The sequence below is a fragment of the Psittacula echo genome (genome assembly GCF_963264785.1).
Source record: "Psittacula echo genome assembly, chromosome: 4".
Lineage (NCBI taxonomy): Eukaryota > Metazoa > Chordata > Aves > Psittaciformes > Psittacidae > Psittacula > Psittacula echo.
Window position 1 is genome coordinate 48372016 of NC_137738.1, and position 15251 is coordinate 48387266.

The window sequence follows — 15251 nt, forward strand, 5'->3', positions numbered from 1 at the left end:
AACCCTTCAAACAGTGAGACTTCTTTAGGGACACAAATTTCCACAGTCCAGCTACTACTGAAGGTGCTTTGAACTGCACAGGCCCATACTAGCAATGTGCTTGTGTATGTTCTTTAAAATGAACATCCCTCCTGGTTTATGCTGGGCATGTCCCAGTCTTTGTGTCAGTGGGATCTGGGGTTACCTGTACCAGTAAGTCAGCATGTTGTGCATGCTCTACCCTTATGCACAGGTCACCCATGGTTCCACCAGAACATGTGTCTTCCAACATCTCTCACAGTGAGGTTGCAGGGCCCTGGTTTGGATGATGGCATGATGAAGAGCTTGATGAGCATGTTTAGTTAGTGCTACTTTCAGACGGAATGTGCGTATTTGCAGAGTGAAATGCTTTACATTAGGTTATCTTTCTTCTCACCAGTAAGCAGCAGTTCTTGGGATTTTGTGAGTTGGTTAAACTGTGACTGAAAACCAGTGTCATGCCACTCAGAAGTGCAATATACGACTATCAGAATAAGGTATGGGCCCAAGTCCATGTAGGTTAGTCTGAGTTACCAGCACCAGCTAGCAGTGCACTGGTAAGGAAGAGGCAAGTGCAGGAAACTGTCCAGTGATTTTCCCCAAAACAGTTCTGTGTCCCAAGAATTTGTGGTCCAGGAATATTCTACGTAAAAAACATCACCTTTGTAGTAAAATCTTTTGTATTTCTCCCTCCTCTTGATTTCTCCAGCCATTCTTGAACCCATCCACACTTCTCGTGCACACACATCCTGGGACAAGGAGTTCTATAACTTTTGATATTCCTTGTGTTGAGTCTCCCTTTCTATTTTCAGTGCCTACCTTTTACTCTGTTTTTATTCATTTTGCTTTGAAAAATTATTAATTTATAAGTTAAGGACAATTTGTCAACATTTTAGCCTGAGGGAGAAAAGTAACGCGAGTGTGAAACATCACTGATATTTGATTCTTCTCCTGTATTTACTTTTCACCTGTGCACTCCTAACCCACTGACTGTACAGATCTTTGGTGCAAACCCTTGCAATTTTGTGAGATTTTCACAAAGTCTGATGCTTTTCTGTAAGACATGGCTTTTGAATAAGGGGATCTTTGGGTACCTTTTCCTTGCTTGCGTTCTCCACTGTTGTTGCTATCGTTTCAAAAAGGGAAAAATTTTAAAAGGCAAACCTAGGGCATTCAGGCTTTTTTAAGCAAAACCCCGAGCTTCTGAGAACCGAGTCCATGACTGCAAAACGCCGTGCGAATTACAAATAATAATAATTCGTCCTCCTTTCCACATTAAAACCGCCCGTGCGGCGAAACGGCACCTCCAGCGCGGGGCAGGGGCGAGGGCCCCGCCGGCTGCATGAGCTGGCAGGTGGGTACCGGACGGACGGACGGACGGACGGATGGACACCGGTTTCCCGTGGCGGGGCGCGGCCGGCGTCCGCGGCGCCGGGCCGGGCCATGGCGGGAGGCGGGGAGCGCAGCCGCGCGGGCAGGCGGCCGGGCGCGGGGGAGCCGCCGGGGCGCTGCCGGCGGAAGGCTCTGGGTGCCAGGTCGGAGCGGAACGCCGGTCCCGCCCCGGCGCTATCCGGCCGGCGGGGAAGCCCGGCCGGCAGCCGCAGCCCTCCGCCCCCCGCGGGCACCGGCACCCCCCGTCCCGCCGTTGCCCGTCCTGGCGGGGAGCCTTTTCTTTGGGGTTGGGGGAGGCGCAGTATCCGCGCTGTGAGCGCGCATCCGGGGGAGCGTGTGCAGCGCCTGCCTCCGCTGGGCAGGGCCGGCAGCTGCCGGCAGGTCAACTGGGGCCGGAGCGGCCACCCCCTCCCTTCCCCCGCCGCTGCCCGTGCGTGTGTGTGTGCGCGCTGATTACAGTAATTTCGAGGGCGATGTTGCAACGGGGCAGAGTGTGCGGGGCGGCCCGTGCTGAACTTTATAACGCTCCTGCATGTCAGCCGCCCTCGACCTCGCGTCCATAAACGGGTCTGCGGGAGCGGCGGCCGGCCTCGCCGCCCTCGCCGCCTCCCTCCTGCCTCCGGGACGCTCGGCCAGGAAGGGGAGTTATTCGGGATTACCGCAGCGGCCGGGAGCACAGTCGCAACCTCAGCGCTGCCGCGCCGCGCCCGGGGTACCGGAGGGGAGCAAGATGCGGGGCAAAGAAGAGAAGTCGTCGCTGAAAGGTGGGCTCACGCTCTGCCAGCGGAACACCCTGCTCTGTCCTGGGAATACTGCTCCCCACGGGAGAAATGAGCCCTTCGGCAGCTGGGCCACCGCGCAGCGGGGCAGCGGAGGGTGCGAGGGGTGCGTGCAGGGTACAGCCGGGACAGTGTTTGGCGGGGAAAAGTGACTTGGCAAAAGGGCCAGTGCAGAGCGGGACAAGGCCGGCGGTGCCGGCCGGCTGGAGCGGGATCGCGCCGTGGGCGCTTGAGGGCAACGTGAGGTCCGCGGCGGAGTGGGGTAGGGTGAAGCGGGTTGCAGCCCGTGTCAGGTTATGCATAAGAGCCAAGGACTGAATGCACTGAAGCCTGTCTGGCGGCTGGAGACGCTGGCACAGCTGTGCACAGCTGGCCTGAAGCGCCGGGGGCAGCCGGGCGCCACGTCCTTGCGCCCGGAGGTAGAGAGGGAGATGCCAGGGGGCAGCGGGCGGGGGATGGGAACTCCGGTTACGCTGAAAACTGGCGGGTCTCAAGTAGTTTTTAACAGCAGCACCCTGAAGTCACTCCAGAGGGGGCAGAGGAAACTGGCTACTCCTATTACAATCTATCAAGATTTTAGGTTATTTTTCGTGGGACTTTCTAGTGGTTTTTTTGGTCTCCGCTTCCCATTGATGAGAATGGCAGTTCCTGCAACAGAGCGAGGAAATCAACAAGTGGAAGAACTTAAGATCCCGCCAGCTTTTCCTTGCGTTTCCCGTGGCTCGGCTCGCTTTGCACCCCCTGAGTCGTGCGGCGAGGCCGCGGAGGTCCCTTCCGCCTCGGGAGGGACATCGGCGGCAAGGTGCAGAGAGGAGGGAAGCTGACAAGCATCCGTCTTCGCTTCTTCCTTGTAAAGCCTTTGCAGTGCGCTTTAAGCCCAGTGCCCACCTCGCGGTGGGTTATCTCTTCAGTCCAGGTCACCCGGTTTGCTGCTCTCGGTGAGCTGCTGCAGCCTTTGAGGGCTGCTGTGCTGGGGTGCTTGCCACCTCCCCGACAGAGCACGCAGGCAACTGCCAAGCGATGCCGCCCAGCGGCCGGCTGTGGTTAAGTGGGGAGGCAACAGCAGTGAGTGCAGAGAACGGAAAAGGGCAAAATAGAAAAGAAGAAAGAAAAGGGGTCCTGGCGGGGGGAGGACGGGGCACGCTGCAGCTGGAGCCGCTGGCTGCAGCCCAGCGCCCTTAGCTCTGGCGGCAAGGCAGAATAGAAGCCTGAATAACGCCCCGTCGTGTGGAAAGTTCCACCCGCCTGCTGCGGCTGCTTCCCGCAAGGGGCCAGCGCCGGCATCGGGGGTGAGCCCCTGCGGGATGAGGGGGTGCCGGAAGGCCATGATACCCCCTGGGCAGTGGTCTCCGGCAGCATCTTTTCACCTTGTGCTTCGTGCCACCCGGTGCAACCTCAAGGAAGAGTCTGAGCAATTAAGTCACGGTGTTCCCAAGTGGCAGGGTGCAGTGGAAACGAACTGCGGAGCGGGGCTGTTCTCTCCTTTCTTAACTTTTAAAATGTTTTACTTTATTGCACTTGTCCCAGTCTTCGGTCATCTCCCCGCCTTTTCTAGAAGCAGATCTCTGCGCTCTTCTCCAAGTTCAGAGGACTGGGTTTTTTTACACGCCTCACCTTGTTTCTCTTTTTGGCATTAAAAAAAGACTTTGGTATTTGGCTATTTTTCCCTTTCCTTTTCCCTTTCAGTAATGTCCCAGCCGGGATCAGGGCAGTGCACAGAAGGGACATTTGTTTGTTTTATTGAAAACCAGGCAGGAAATCTTGTTCTCCTGAGTCACTGTGGCTCCTTCAAGGAAACGTCAGAGTCCCTTATCGCCGCTCACCCGGGGCGGCGGGGCCCGGGAGCGGACGTGGGGGGGGCACACACTTTTAGGAAGAGGTGCGCCAGGATAGAGCCAGGTTTTTAACTTATATAATGGCAAAAGAGAGAAAATGGTCGGGAACAGAGAGGGGATGGTGGAGAGAAAGAGGGGACAGCGGGTGATGCGTTTGGCCGTGGACGCTCTGCACGGTGGGCATGCTGCGGGGGGTCTCCCGGGGGTTGCGCTCAAGGTAGAGCCATGGCAAAAGCGGCTACAGCCTTCGCCGTCTCCTCCGAAGTCAGCGGCCGCCTCCAAGGACTTCGGGGGAGGAGGGGGCGGAAAGGACGACGACGATTGTCACCGCCCCTCCCCGGTCCCGCCCATCACCGTCGCCACTTAAGCACCTCCGGATGCCTCGACAAGGCAGTGCGGTGCTGGGAGTCGGTGGTATCGTGTCGTACGCTCGTTATTTATTTTCCCCCCCGCTTCGCTCGAAAATGACTGTGAAAGCAGCCGAGGCGTCTGGTCCTACCTTGACTTACTCGAAGATGAGGGGGATGGTGGCCATCCTCATCGGTGAGCGGCGGGGAGCTTGCTTCTTCGAGGATGCTCGGTGGGGGGCTGTGATTTTTCTGGCAGAATGGCTTAACGATTTTTGTTTTCCCTTTTTTCTTTTTACTTTATAGCTTTCATGAAGCAGAGAAGAATGGGACTAAACGACTTCATCCAGAAGATAGCCACCAATTCCTATGCATGCAAGCAGTAAGTATCAGAAATTTTGGCCAGATTTCAGTCACAAATATCACTCCGTATTGCGAGTTCTAGTTAAAAAACAATGTTTACTGTAATGCCTCTGGCATGAGTGTTACAAAAGAGTTAATTGATCTTCTTGAGGTATTACTCACTTGGAAACAATCTTTGTGACCTAGGTTTGGGAAAAATAAATTGGATGGGATTTCTAGTGACCCGTCCTTATTTTGAACTATGCTTACAGTATAAATACGTGCCATTGTATAACAGAATTTATTTTCTTGAGATTAATGTTACTCCTTAAATCGAAGAGATTGTTTCAGTTGCCTTCTGTACTAGCACGAACAAAAAAACATCTTTCGCGATACGTGCGTGCCCTCTTGTGGCAAGATCTGCCTGGTGCTTCTGGTAGCTCTTCTGACCGTGCATGCTCTTGCCCTTGCAGCCCTGAAGTTCAGTCTATCTTGAAAATCTCCCAGCCTCAAGAGCCTGAACTTATGAATGCTAATCCTTCTCCTCCGGTAAGTAGGTTTTACTCAGTGAAGCATTTATAGAACTTCAAATCAGCTGGTAATAGAAGCGTAGCAAAATTAGCATCATGAGTTGTTACTTTAGTTAAGCTCATAGCCCACTGATATAACTGGGAACTAGAGTAATCGAGTTGGCCTGAAACTCCCTTTTCCCAACATAAAGAAGAAACGATCATAATAAAAAGAACTTTATTAGTTATTTCTTCATTATGTAATGTGGCTAAGACCTGAACAAGAACTAAGTAAGCAATTAGGCAGTACCTAATAAAATATCTGGTAAAGGTCAATATTAAGTTTTTAGTAGGAAGAAGAGTGCTAATCCTAATTTTCAAGGTCACTTTATTTTTATTTTAAAATGAGAGACATTGTCAAGACTCTCAGTATCAAACTCTTAATAAATGTGATTTCTGTCTATTTATTTTTCTAGCCCAGTCCTTCACAGCAGATCAATCTTGGTCCATCATCCAACCCACATGCCAAACCATCAGACTTTCATTTCTTAAAAGTGATTGGAAAAGGCAGTTTTGGCAAGGTAAACTTAATTTTGTTGTAATTTATTAACTCCTCAGTTCTTATATGTAATGCCCAAGGGTTGGGTTTGTACTGGCTGTGGTAAATGGTGGTCAGTTAAACCAGTCCTGAGCACATCCTGCTGCCAAGTGCCTGACTCCCTGCGGAGCTGTGGGGAGAGGGAGCAGGGTTTTACCTTTGAAAGAGTCATAAAAGAGCCAAGGAGTGTGGTACACTGGTGCTGGGAAGAATATTACACTTTGCTCTTGGAAGGGAAAGAAACTAGATGTAAAAACTTTGGGCTAGGATAATCTCCCAGAGCACTGATAATGTTAGGCTTTTCCAGCAAAGGGGCTTGCTCTTTGAACCAGAGGGATGTAGCAGTTCTCAACAGCTAAAGGCTTGCTTCCAGTTGTGTTTACAAGTTCTTCTCTATTTCAGTATTGCTCAGTTCTGGGATTTTATCCTCTTTCAGGTTCTCCTTGCACGGCATAAGGCAGAAGAGCAGTTCTATGCTGTTAAAGTTCTGCAGAAAAAAGCCATCCTGAAGAAGAAGGAGGTAAGCTGCTTGCTCACGTTGCCATTGCAATGTCCGTCAAATATATTTTTACTGCTATTATTAAGCAAGTGTACTAAACATCGATGATTTCTTACACTTTTAGGAGAAGCACATTATGTCAGAGCGCAATGTCCTGCTGAAAAATGTGAAACACCCCTTCCTGGTTGGGCTTCATTTTTCCTTTCAAACTGCAGATAAATTGTATTTTGTACTAGACTACATCAATGGTGGAGAGGTAAGCAGTAATAAAATGAAACAGTATTTCCTATCATGTGTGTGGTGGTAGGGTAGACTTTTTCACCCTTCCTTTTAAATATAAAAGGAATTGCAAGAGGAAAAGTCATGGGGGAAAAGTTACTAGATTGGATGTTTCCAGCCTGCCAAGTTTTGAACTACCAAAGGGTCGTTAGGCCACTTCCTGCTATTGTTCTCCCTCACTATATATGTTGAGTCTAATTAAGTGCATTGTTAACAGGCTTTGGCGCCACTTACACAACTTTGTTCTTTCTGTCTCCTGTAGTTGTTTTACCATCTCCAGAGGGAGCGTTGCTTCCTGGAGCCCAGAGCCCGATTTTATGCTGCTGAAATTGCCAGTGCACTGGGCTACCTGCACTCCCTGAACATTGTTTATCGGTAAGCAGCCTTGCTCTGTTTGTCGGACTGAAAAAAACATGTGTTGTTAAATAAGCATTGAAAAGTTGATCTTAACCTGAGCTCATAATTGCTTTTAATATTTTTTCGTGACTTCATTAAGTTCTGTAAACCTAAAATGTTCTAAATTGTTCTAAAACGTAGCTCCTGTAATGAACGCTTGTCATCTTTCATGTCTTCTACAGTGACTTGAAGCCAGAGAACATCCTGCTCGATTCGCAGGGGCACATTGTCTTGACTGACTTTGGACTCTGCAAAGAAAACATAGAGCACAATGGCACGACCTCCACCTTCTGTGGCACACCAGAGGTATGTCCAGCCCTCAGCCTGCCACTTTTAGAGCAGCAGCGAGTGCAGTCCTTGTCAGTAAAACCTGACATCTCCCACGTGTATTTACAGCTGTTTAGATAAGCAGGGACTATTAAAGGCCTTGTGATACCAGGCTGCTAGTGAGGGCATGTAGGACATGCAGAGCTTGTTGAGCAGGAGAGAACAGTTCTTGATCCATCTCCTTGTTTATAAAGAGCTTGTAGCTCTCTGGTGGTTTAGATATTGGTGGGATTCAGTAAGCTGTTTTCGCTCAAGAATGGGGAGGATTTCCTAATTATAAAGATCCCCTTGGCTAATGTGGCCCTCTTCCTTCTCTTTCACAGTATCTTGCTCCTGAAGTTCTTCATAAGCAGCCCTATGACCGGACTGTGGACTGGTGGTGCCTTGGAGCAGTCCTGTATGAGATGCTTTATGGCCTGGTAAGCAACAAATCCTTTGTGAGAGATCAAACAAGCATACTTGTCCTTTTCCCACAAAAGACCCCATGCTTGCCTGTCAGTCTCATTCACCTAGGTCTCTCCCATTCCCACAGCCACCCTTCTACAGCAGGAACACAGCAGAAATGTATGACAACATCTTGAACAAACCCTTGCAGCTGAAGCCAAATATTACCAACTCAGCTAGGCATCTCCTGGAAGGCCTCCTGCAGAAGGATAGGACAAAGAGGCTGGGCGCCAAGGAGGACTTTGTAAGTGCAAACCAGGAGTGCCTGTAGGCAAGGCAGCACAGGAGTATGACTAAGACATACTGTTTACATTAGCTTGGGTCTGAATGAATCTATTTTTCTTTCTGTAACAGATGGAGATTAAGAGTCACATCTTCTTCTCCCCAATTAACTGGGATGATCTCATTAATAAGAAGATTACACCTCCTTTCAACCCAAATGTGGTATGTATCACTTCTAATTATAGAACGTATGGAGAGTGTCTTTTTCCCCTCTCACCTTTGTGGGATGCCCAGGAGCCAGGGAGAATTGGCCATGTGGCTATGTTTGGGGAGCACAGCTTTTCCTTCCTCTGTGGCTGTCCAGGCAAGGTTAAAAATAAGTGATAGCTGACTTCTTGCTGATGGACAATCTAAATTTAGCTGGGTGGATTTTTTTTTTTTTGGCCTCTCACATGCTTCATTTGCATGGCTATTTTAAAATAATCTCTAGCATCCCCATTTTACCTAAGGGGAAGGTAAGGTATAGAAAGCAACTGGCTTCCCAGGGGCAAAGTTACACTTGGCTTGTCAGATACTAACATCTAAAGAAGAGGGATCTGGTTGTGGAGGAGGTTGTGTTCTCTTTCAGTTTTTGAGCTTTTATAAAGTAAATTTAATAACTAGCCCAGAGATCAAAGTCCTCTGCAAGCTGCTGTGTGGCAGAGTGGCATGTTTGCATTTGGCTTCTGTTGCATGAGCATAGTTGGAGGGCAGCATATTAAATTGAATCATCTTGTTTTTAGTGAGATAGTATGCAACAGAATAAAAAAAAAAAAAAAAAAAAGGCAAATTAAACCTGGCAAAGGCTGTTAAACAATGGGCCTGAGGTGGCAACACTCTGAGTCTCTGCATAAGGGTGCTTTTCCCCCTTTTGAATTGAACTGTGCGCTCACAAAACATTTCGGGTCTAAATGTTGCATCTTTCCTTTTCTGCCCCTTACGCAGAGTGGCCCCAGTGACCTGAGACACTTTGATCCAGAGTTTACAGATGAGCCAGTCCCTAACTCCATCGGCCAGTCCCCAGACAGTATCCTCATCACTGCCAGCGTCAAAGAAGCCGCTGAGGCATTTTTGGGCTTCTCATATGCCCCACCGGTGGACTCTTTCTTGTGAACATTTTTCTTTCTTTCCTTTTTAATAATAATAACTATCATCTTTATTTTTGTTTGGCCTTCTGGTGGAACTGCCAGTTGGCCAGTCATCTTGAAAGAGAATTTGCACATTTCCACCATGGCAGCTTTGCAGCCTTAATTTCAACTACACTGTTTGCTGGAAGCTTTTTTGAAGAGCACATCACTCTCTAAATGAGCTTTACAGGCTTTTCATTACCATTCGTTCTTCCCCCAAAGTGGTGCTGTCTCCTTGGGAAAGAAAAACAAAAGTGACTGCTGCCATAGACTGCTACAGCAGATCGTAGGAGTAAAAACAAGCTGTTTTGAAATTGTGCTCCGAAAAGCCTTGCCTGAAGATCTATCTGAACGTGATAAGGATTTTGTGAAATGTGCCTTTTTCTGATGAGATCTTGTGAGCTCCAAAGTTTTCCCTGTTGCAGAGTGCGTTTCTCAGTTCCTTTATGTGGGTTTACTATGTGAACAAATGGTATGCATGTGGTCTGCGTACTACAGATGGACTTAGTCTAAAGCATCAGTGTGACACTTGCAGGATACCACAATGTGGGGCATTGTTTGTTTCTTCCATATTTGGAAGATAAATTAAGTGTAATTTTGAAATTTCTTTTGTAAATCTATACAGTCAACTAAAATTATTGAAATGGGCTCACAATTACTTGTATCCAAATGCTTGAAGAAAGCATTGCTGCTATGAAAAAAGATTTCTATTTTTAGAAAGGGTTTTTATGGACCAAAATGCCCCAGCTGCAGTCAGTCAAAGCTGTTGGTTTATTTCCCCCCCCCCCCCCTTTTTTTTTTCTTTTCGTTTTTAGTTTAAAAGATGTCATCTGTAAAATGGGCATTATTTATGGTTTTGGGGTTTGGGGGTTTTTCATTCCTGATTGTATGTATTGTAAAGAAGATCTGTACATTCAGTTGTAACTCTAGATGTATATTTAAACTTACAGACTTACTTGTAATGTATACCATCATTGTAATGTAATATAATTAACATGGTTATATGTATCATATTTTTGTGACCAAACCCATTGGTTTGCAGTAAAATCTTGAAAAATATTTGCATTAACTGTCATTTTTTAAATTTTAAAACAAAGGTTTTCTCTCTGAAATATTTTAGCCAGCTTTTAAAGAAAATGAAGAACAAATCTGAGCTGCTAATCAGCTAAGATACATGTGTGATTTTGCTAAGGTGTGTGATGGTTATTCTGTCAAACTGCACCCATATGAGTCTTACCATGGATATGCCTTAGCAAAATATTTGGGTCTTCCAACTGTGGGTGTTCAAGTGGGTGTGTACCAATGTGGGTGCTCTGACGTGTTATAAACGTTCATGCTTTTTCAAAATGAGTTTCTCTAGCAAAATGAAGGCACTGCTCTCTGGTGTGGACAAAGCATAACTGCACTTGAAGAATTAAGTCCTGAGGTCAGTTGTATTACAAAAACTTTAGCTGTTCCAGCACTGCTGCAGGCATATGCTTAAAGAAGGTTGTAAGGCTGATGAAAAGTCCGTCCTGGACTGTTGAACACTGCTGCTATGATGTGTGGCAGTTGTCCACCTGAGTTTAGCAGTGTGCCAAAATCCGTGCTGGGGACGTGCATTTCACCAACTGATTGTACGCTTGCCTGGATGGGATAAAACCTGACTGTTCATCTAAAACTCAGCTGCTAAATACAGGTACTTATTACTGAGGACTACTGGGTGGCCTGCAAGAGGGCCTTTCAGCCAAGAATTAAGATAACAACTTCTTCTGGGGTGATCCAATTCAATTTCTTCTTCATGGTGATGGATGGCTTCCTTCTATGAAGGACCGACGGCATCTGTACCTTATTTACAGCTCCCATTATCCGCTAGTTACTGCCGTTGGTGGTCTTAGCAATTCAGAGAATCAAAATGAACAGTTGCTGAGAAAAACCTGGACAGAGTCAACTGTTGGCTGGGCCACTGCGATAACAGCAGTGTAAGCAAAGCTCTCATGGGGTAATATTTCTGTTCATTATATTTTCATGATAAAAGCATGCTGTAACTTTCCATCTTTTATCATCCGCTGGATGTAGGAACAAAAAAACCTGTACAGTTCAGCTATAAATTGTCTGGGAGACCACACTCAGAGCTGAAAATGCTAATTTATAGCAGCCAAGAAACCTCTTTCCTTTCAGATCATGTTAGTATATGAAAGAGATGCAGCCACCTCGCTCTGAAACTCCAACAATCCCAAATCCATGTCTTCAATAACTCTTTGAATAGTGTACTGACAGGCCTTGCAAAGTCTTCCAAGTGCTCTAATGTGCCTGAAACATCTTTTGTGTTGATGACTTGTAGGCTAGAGATGTTAAAATATAGTGCTAATTTGCTTCTATAGAAAATGTAACTGCACTTGCTAAGCAACAGAGTTTTGCGATATGCACTATCTTTGCCTCACATTTCCCAGGCATTAGCAAGGTGCTATGTGCAGATACGTGAGCAGAGAACTGCAGCCCTAGGGTAGCAAAACATTAAATAGTATCATTTTCAAGGAAAGGAAAACAAACCACTGGAGTAATTAATAATGAAGTATGGAACTTCAGGTGTACCTCGGGTGCCTTTCATCTTGGCAAAGATGTAGAGTATTATTTTAATGGGTTACTTTTAAAAAACAATGTCGGTTTGTAATTTTAACTGTTCTACCATGCATAGTCCCATTATGCGGCTGCTGCTTTGTGCCAAAGTCTGCAACTGCTCGCAATGAATATTCAACGCGTTGTGTTTTAAGTGTAAAAAAGGTGAAAAAATTTTCCATGTTTTTCATCTCCCTGAATTCGATGTATTACAGTCATGCCAGAAGGGAGGGATCTCTGACAGTCAGCTGTTTGGGGGTGGTTGTTGCTCTGTTTTACAGAATTCCCTCTCTGTAAGGTCTGCATCCCCTTTAGAGAAAAGTCTCTGGACTGAGAAACAAAGGGATAGGACTCCTGAAATGCCAGTTGACATAGGTGCTATGTGTTATTTTGGCTGAGCTGGATCTGTGTTTTTAATTTCACCCATTTATAAAATGGAAGTAATCATACAAATTTCCTGCTGGTGGCAGTGTTGTAATTGCCATCAGCTTGTCCAGGTTTAACTTGCAGGACCGTCGGCCCAAGGAACCTCAAGCACTCATTATCTTGTATTTTGCACAGTAAGCGTCCCTGGGCTCTCATACGTATACTCCTTAGATGGAGTGTACATAAACATAGACATACAAACACATAAATTGAGAAATTTCACATGGTTTAGTCTGTATGACTTATCTCTGTGTACCATAACCCACCTACTGTTTCATGAGCACTATGAAGATAAGTGAACCTTCTTATCGACAGTATTTTTCTTGCTCTCCCTCTATACTCAACAGGCGCTTATTTCTGGATCTTAAGCAATTGAAGCAGGAGATGCCTTTTTCTTCCCTGAAAGGTTTTCCAGAAGTAGTCTATGCCCATCTTCTGTACACTTCTCACAAAGATCCTGTAGCAATTAATGAAGAAAACCAAGCCTCTCATACAGCCTTGTACTTCCAGCGAAACATTTCCACAGACAGCTGAAAAAAACGCTCAGAAATGAGTTTTTGGTGGTGGTCCTAACTGGGCATCTTACTTAAGGGTGGGCAAGATGAATCCTGGCCCATCTGTACTCTCCTAAGTGAAACAAAACATACCTCAACATTACTCTCCTATTTACCTGTAGTATCAGCTCTACAGATGTTTTTGTGATACCATGTGGCTATAGTTAACCCAGCAGAGCTAGTAAGATGGCTTATAGTAAAGATGGTTTCTGACACTCCCCATATTTACAGTTTCTGCTATGAAGACCAACATATAAAGATCAGGATAACATTTTCTATGCTGGCTGGAGCTGTGACTGGAAAGTTCCTGCAAAAATGCTTCCAAAACTACTTTCCAAAAAATGAGGGTTAAAAAAAAAAAAAAGAAAAAGAAAAAAAGGAAAAAAAAGTTTTGCTATTTGAAAAGGCAACTTTAAACAGTTAATACAGATACATGCTGCATTTATGCTTTGAATCAGAGACAATATGCCCGGCAGCTTGCTTTAGCATCAGATAAGGCTCTAAATTAAAGTCTCTTCTTTGAGAGACTGAAATTCAATAGTTGGTGGCTTTCCTGTACAGGTATGGGCATCACAGCTGGAGTTTCACTACAGGTTTCTGTTTGATCACCTGCAGCTGTGTGCAGTGAGTTTTCCAACTTTGGATGTTTGCAGGCGCTGGACTGAGCACAGCTCTCTTATTTACTCAGGAGTTTCCTCCTACTCCATCTGCTGCAAATGGAAAGAGGAATAAACCAGAGCGGAGACCTCTGTGCATGGCGACAGGGCAGGTAAAACCTGGAGAGAGAGCCTCGATAACGACGTGCCTTCTGCTGTGCTGCGTAAGAGCCTTTGCCATGATAGTGCTGGAGGAGGGGGTCAGCATCCCCACACGGTCGATTTCTGCTCTTTGTACGTGGTTCCCCTGACCCAGCGCGGAGGCGGAAACACTGTTCTGTGTGAGGAACCCCCCTGAGCTGTTTCACCACCAGTGTTCCTTCCCGGCTGTGGGAGCTCTGCGGTGGGAGCTGCTTGCGACAAACGAAACACCTCCCGCCCCGCCGCCATAGCGGCTCCCCGGTGTCTTATCGTGGGCCGAGGATGACACCCAGTGGTCACCGCCGCGTAGTGCTCGGCTTCGGTCGGTGGAAAGCCCCGAAGTCGCCGTAAACACACAGACACTTAAGGCAGTGGAGCTCTTGCAGCTGGGAATTGGTGCACTTCTACACCCGGATTAGCAACTGGTTTAAGATGCTGTTTAAGCGAGAGGCAGGAAGGATCTCACGGCTCCAGTTCCTCTTCCACACAAGTATCATCTCCTGCTGACAGAGGCCTTAAGCACAGAGAAACCCTTCTTTCTGTCAGATGCAGTCTCCTCTGCAGCATCCCTCTCTGGATCCACCTGCCTTTGAGATGTACCCATCTGACACAAGAGCTTTCTCCAGATTATCGTTTTGGTGCACAGATTGCCAGCTGCTTCACTCTGTGCTGCCTCCATCCCCATCCCCATCCTCCAGCAGGCACCAGGGCAAGAACATTGCTCCATGTCCATGGGCTCCTTCAAGAGTTCATTATCTGAGAAGACTAAGCTATTTAGGATGTGGGCCACAGCCTTGACCTGTTTATTCCGTAAGAGTCTGTTCACTGAATCGTCTGTCTTCACCATGTGGAAGGATTTGAGGAACCTGGTACTCTGTGAATGTTCTCTTGCACATTGATGAGGAGAAGGTAGCCCACAGTTCAGGCAATCTTTTATGAATGCAATATATGAAGCATGCAAATAAGTGGTTTATAGGATAAGGCCTAAGCCTTCTTAGGCTTTACCCTTCTTAGTACTTGTAAATAAACTTCCATCTGCACTTTAGAGTCTATACTTGTGACTGTTTGCTAGTGGTTTGGTATTGAGATATACTGTACTGTACTGTAAAATACTATCCCATCCCATCCCCACTATACACTAAACACACTATATACTATATTATAGTCTAACTTTACTTTTGTAATCTATAGAAATCTATCTTTACTTCTGGGAAGAGGTTATCTTCATTATAGTATAATGGAAAACGGAGTAGAGATCTCATGCAGACTCATATATGGCTTCAGAAACATACTGTAATCAGATACCATTTTTGCTTTCCCATGGGAAATCAACTCATTAATTAAGGTAAGTGCACACACTACTCTGAAGACAACTGTGCAGCTCATGTCTCCCCGCATACAAAGTATATGCCATACAGAGAATTTTCCCTCTGAGAACTGTGCTGCGTCAGTTCAGTTAGATATGCTAAAAATAGCCTCTGTATGGATTTGAACAGAAGTAATAGATACCCAGGAACTGCAGTTAATGACTGACTGTGCTGAGGCACACTGAAATAGGAAATAGAGATGTGGGTATACAGGGACCTACCTTTTCTGAAGAGACGAAATAACCCATATACTTCTTTCAGTGATGACCACGCAACAAGAAATGGGACATGCTTTAGTAACCAGTGGTAAGGAGGGTCTCAGATATGACTCATGTTTCCAGATTTAGGTCTGAAGT

At 46.5% G+C, this 15251-nt stretch overlaps 1 protein-coding gene across 2 annotated transcripts; it reads left to right on the top strand.

Moving 5' to 3' along the window:
- The first annotated feature begins 1863 nt into the window (after positions 1 to 1863).
- On the top strand, positions 1864 to 10212 carry SGK1 (serum/glucocorticoid regulated kinase 1). 2 transcript variants are annotated; one of them, XM_080614743.1, is made up of 12 exons: positions 1864 to 2174; positions 4678 to 4753; positions 5187 to 5262; positions 5699 to 5803; positions 6257 to 6340; positions 6444 to 6575; positions 6861 to 6973; positions 7177 to 7300; positions 7645 to 7740; positions 7854 to 8009; positions 8120 to 8209; positions 8972 to 10212. In XM_080614743.1, the coding sequence occupies exons 1-12, from the start codon at positions 1943 to 1945 to the stop codon at positions 9137 to 9139; spliced, it is 1452 nt and encodes a 483-aa protein (XP_080470869.1). In that variant the 5' UTR covers positions 1864 to 1942; the 3' UTR covers positions 9140 to 10212. The 2 variants fall into 2 exon arrangements, with proteins under 2 accessions (XP_080470869.1, XP_080470870.1); XM_080614744.1 differs by lacking the exon at positions 1864 to 2174 and adding an exon at positions 2186 to 4567.
- The last annotated feature ends 5039 nt before the right edge of the window (positions 10213 to 15251 follow it).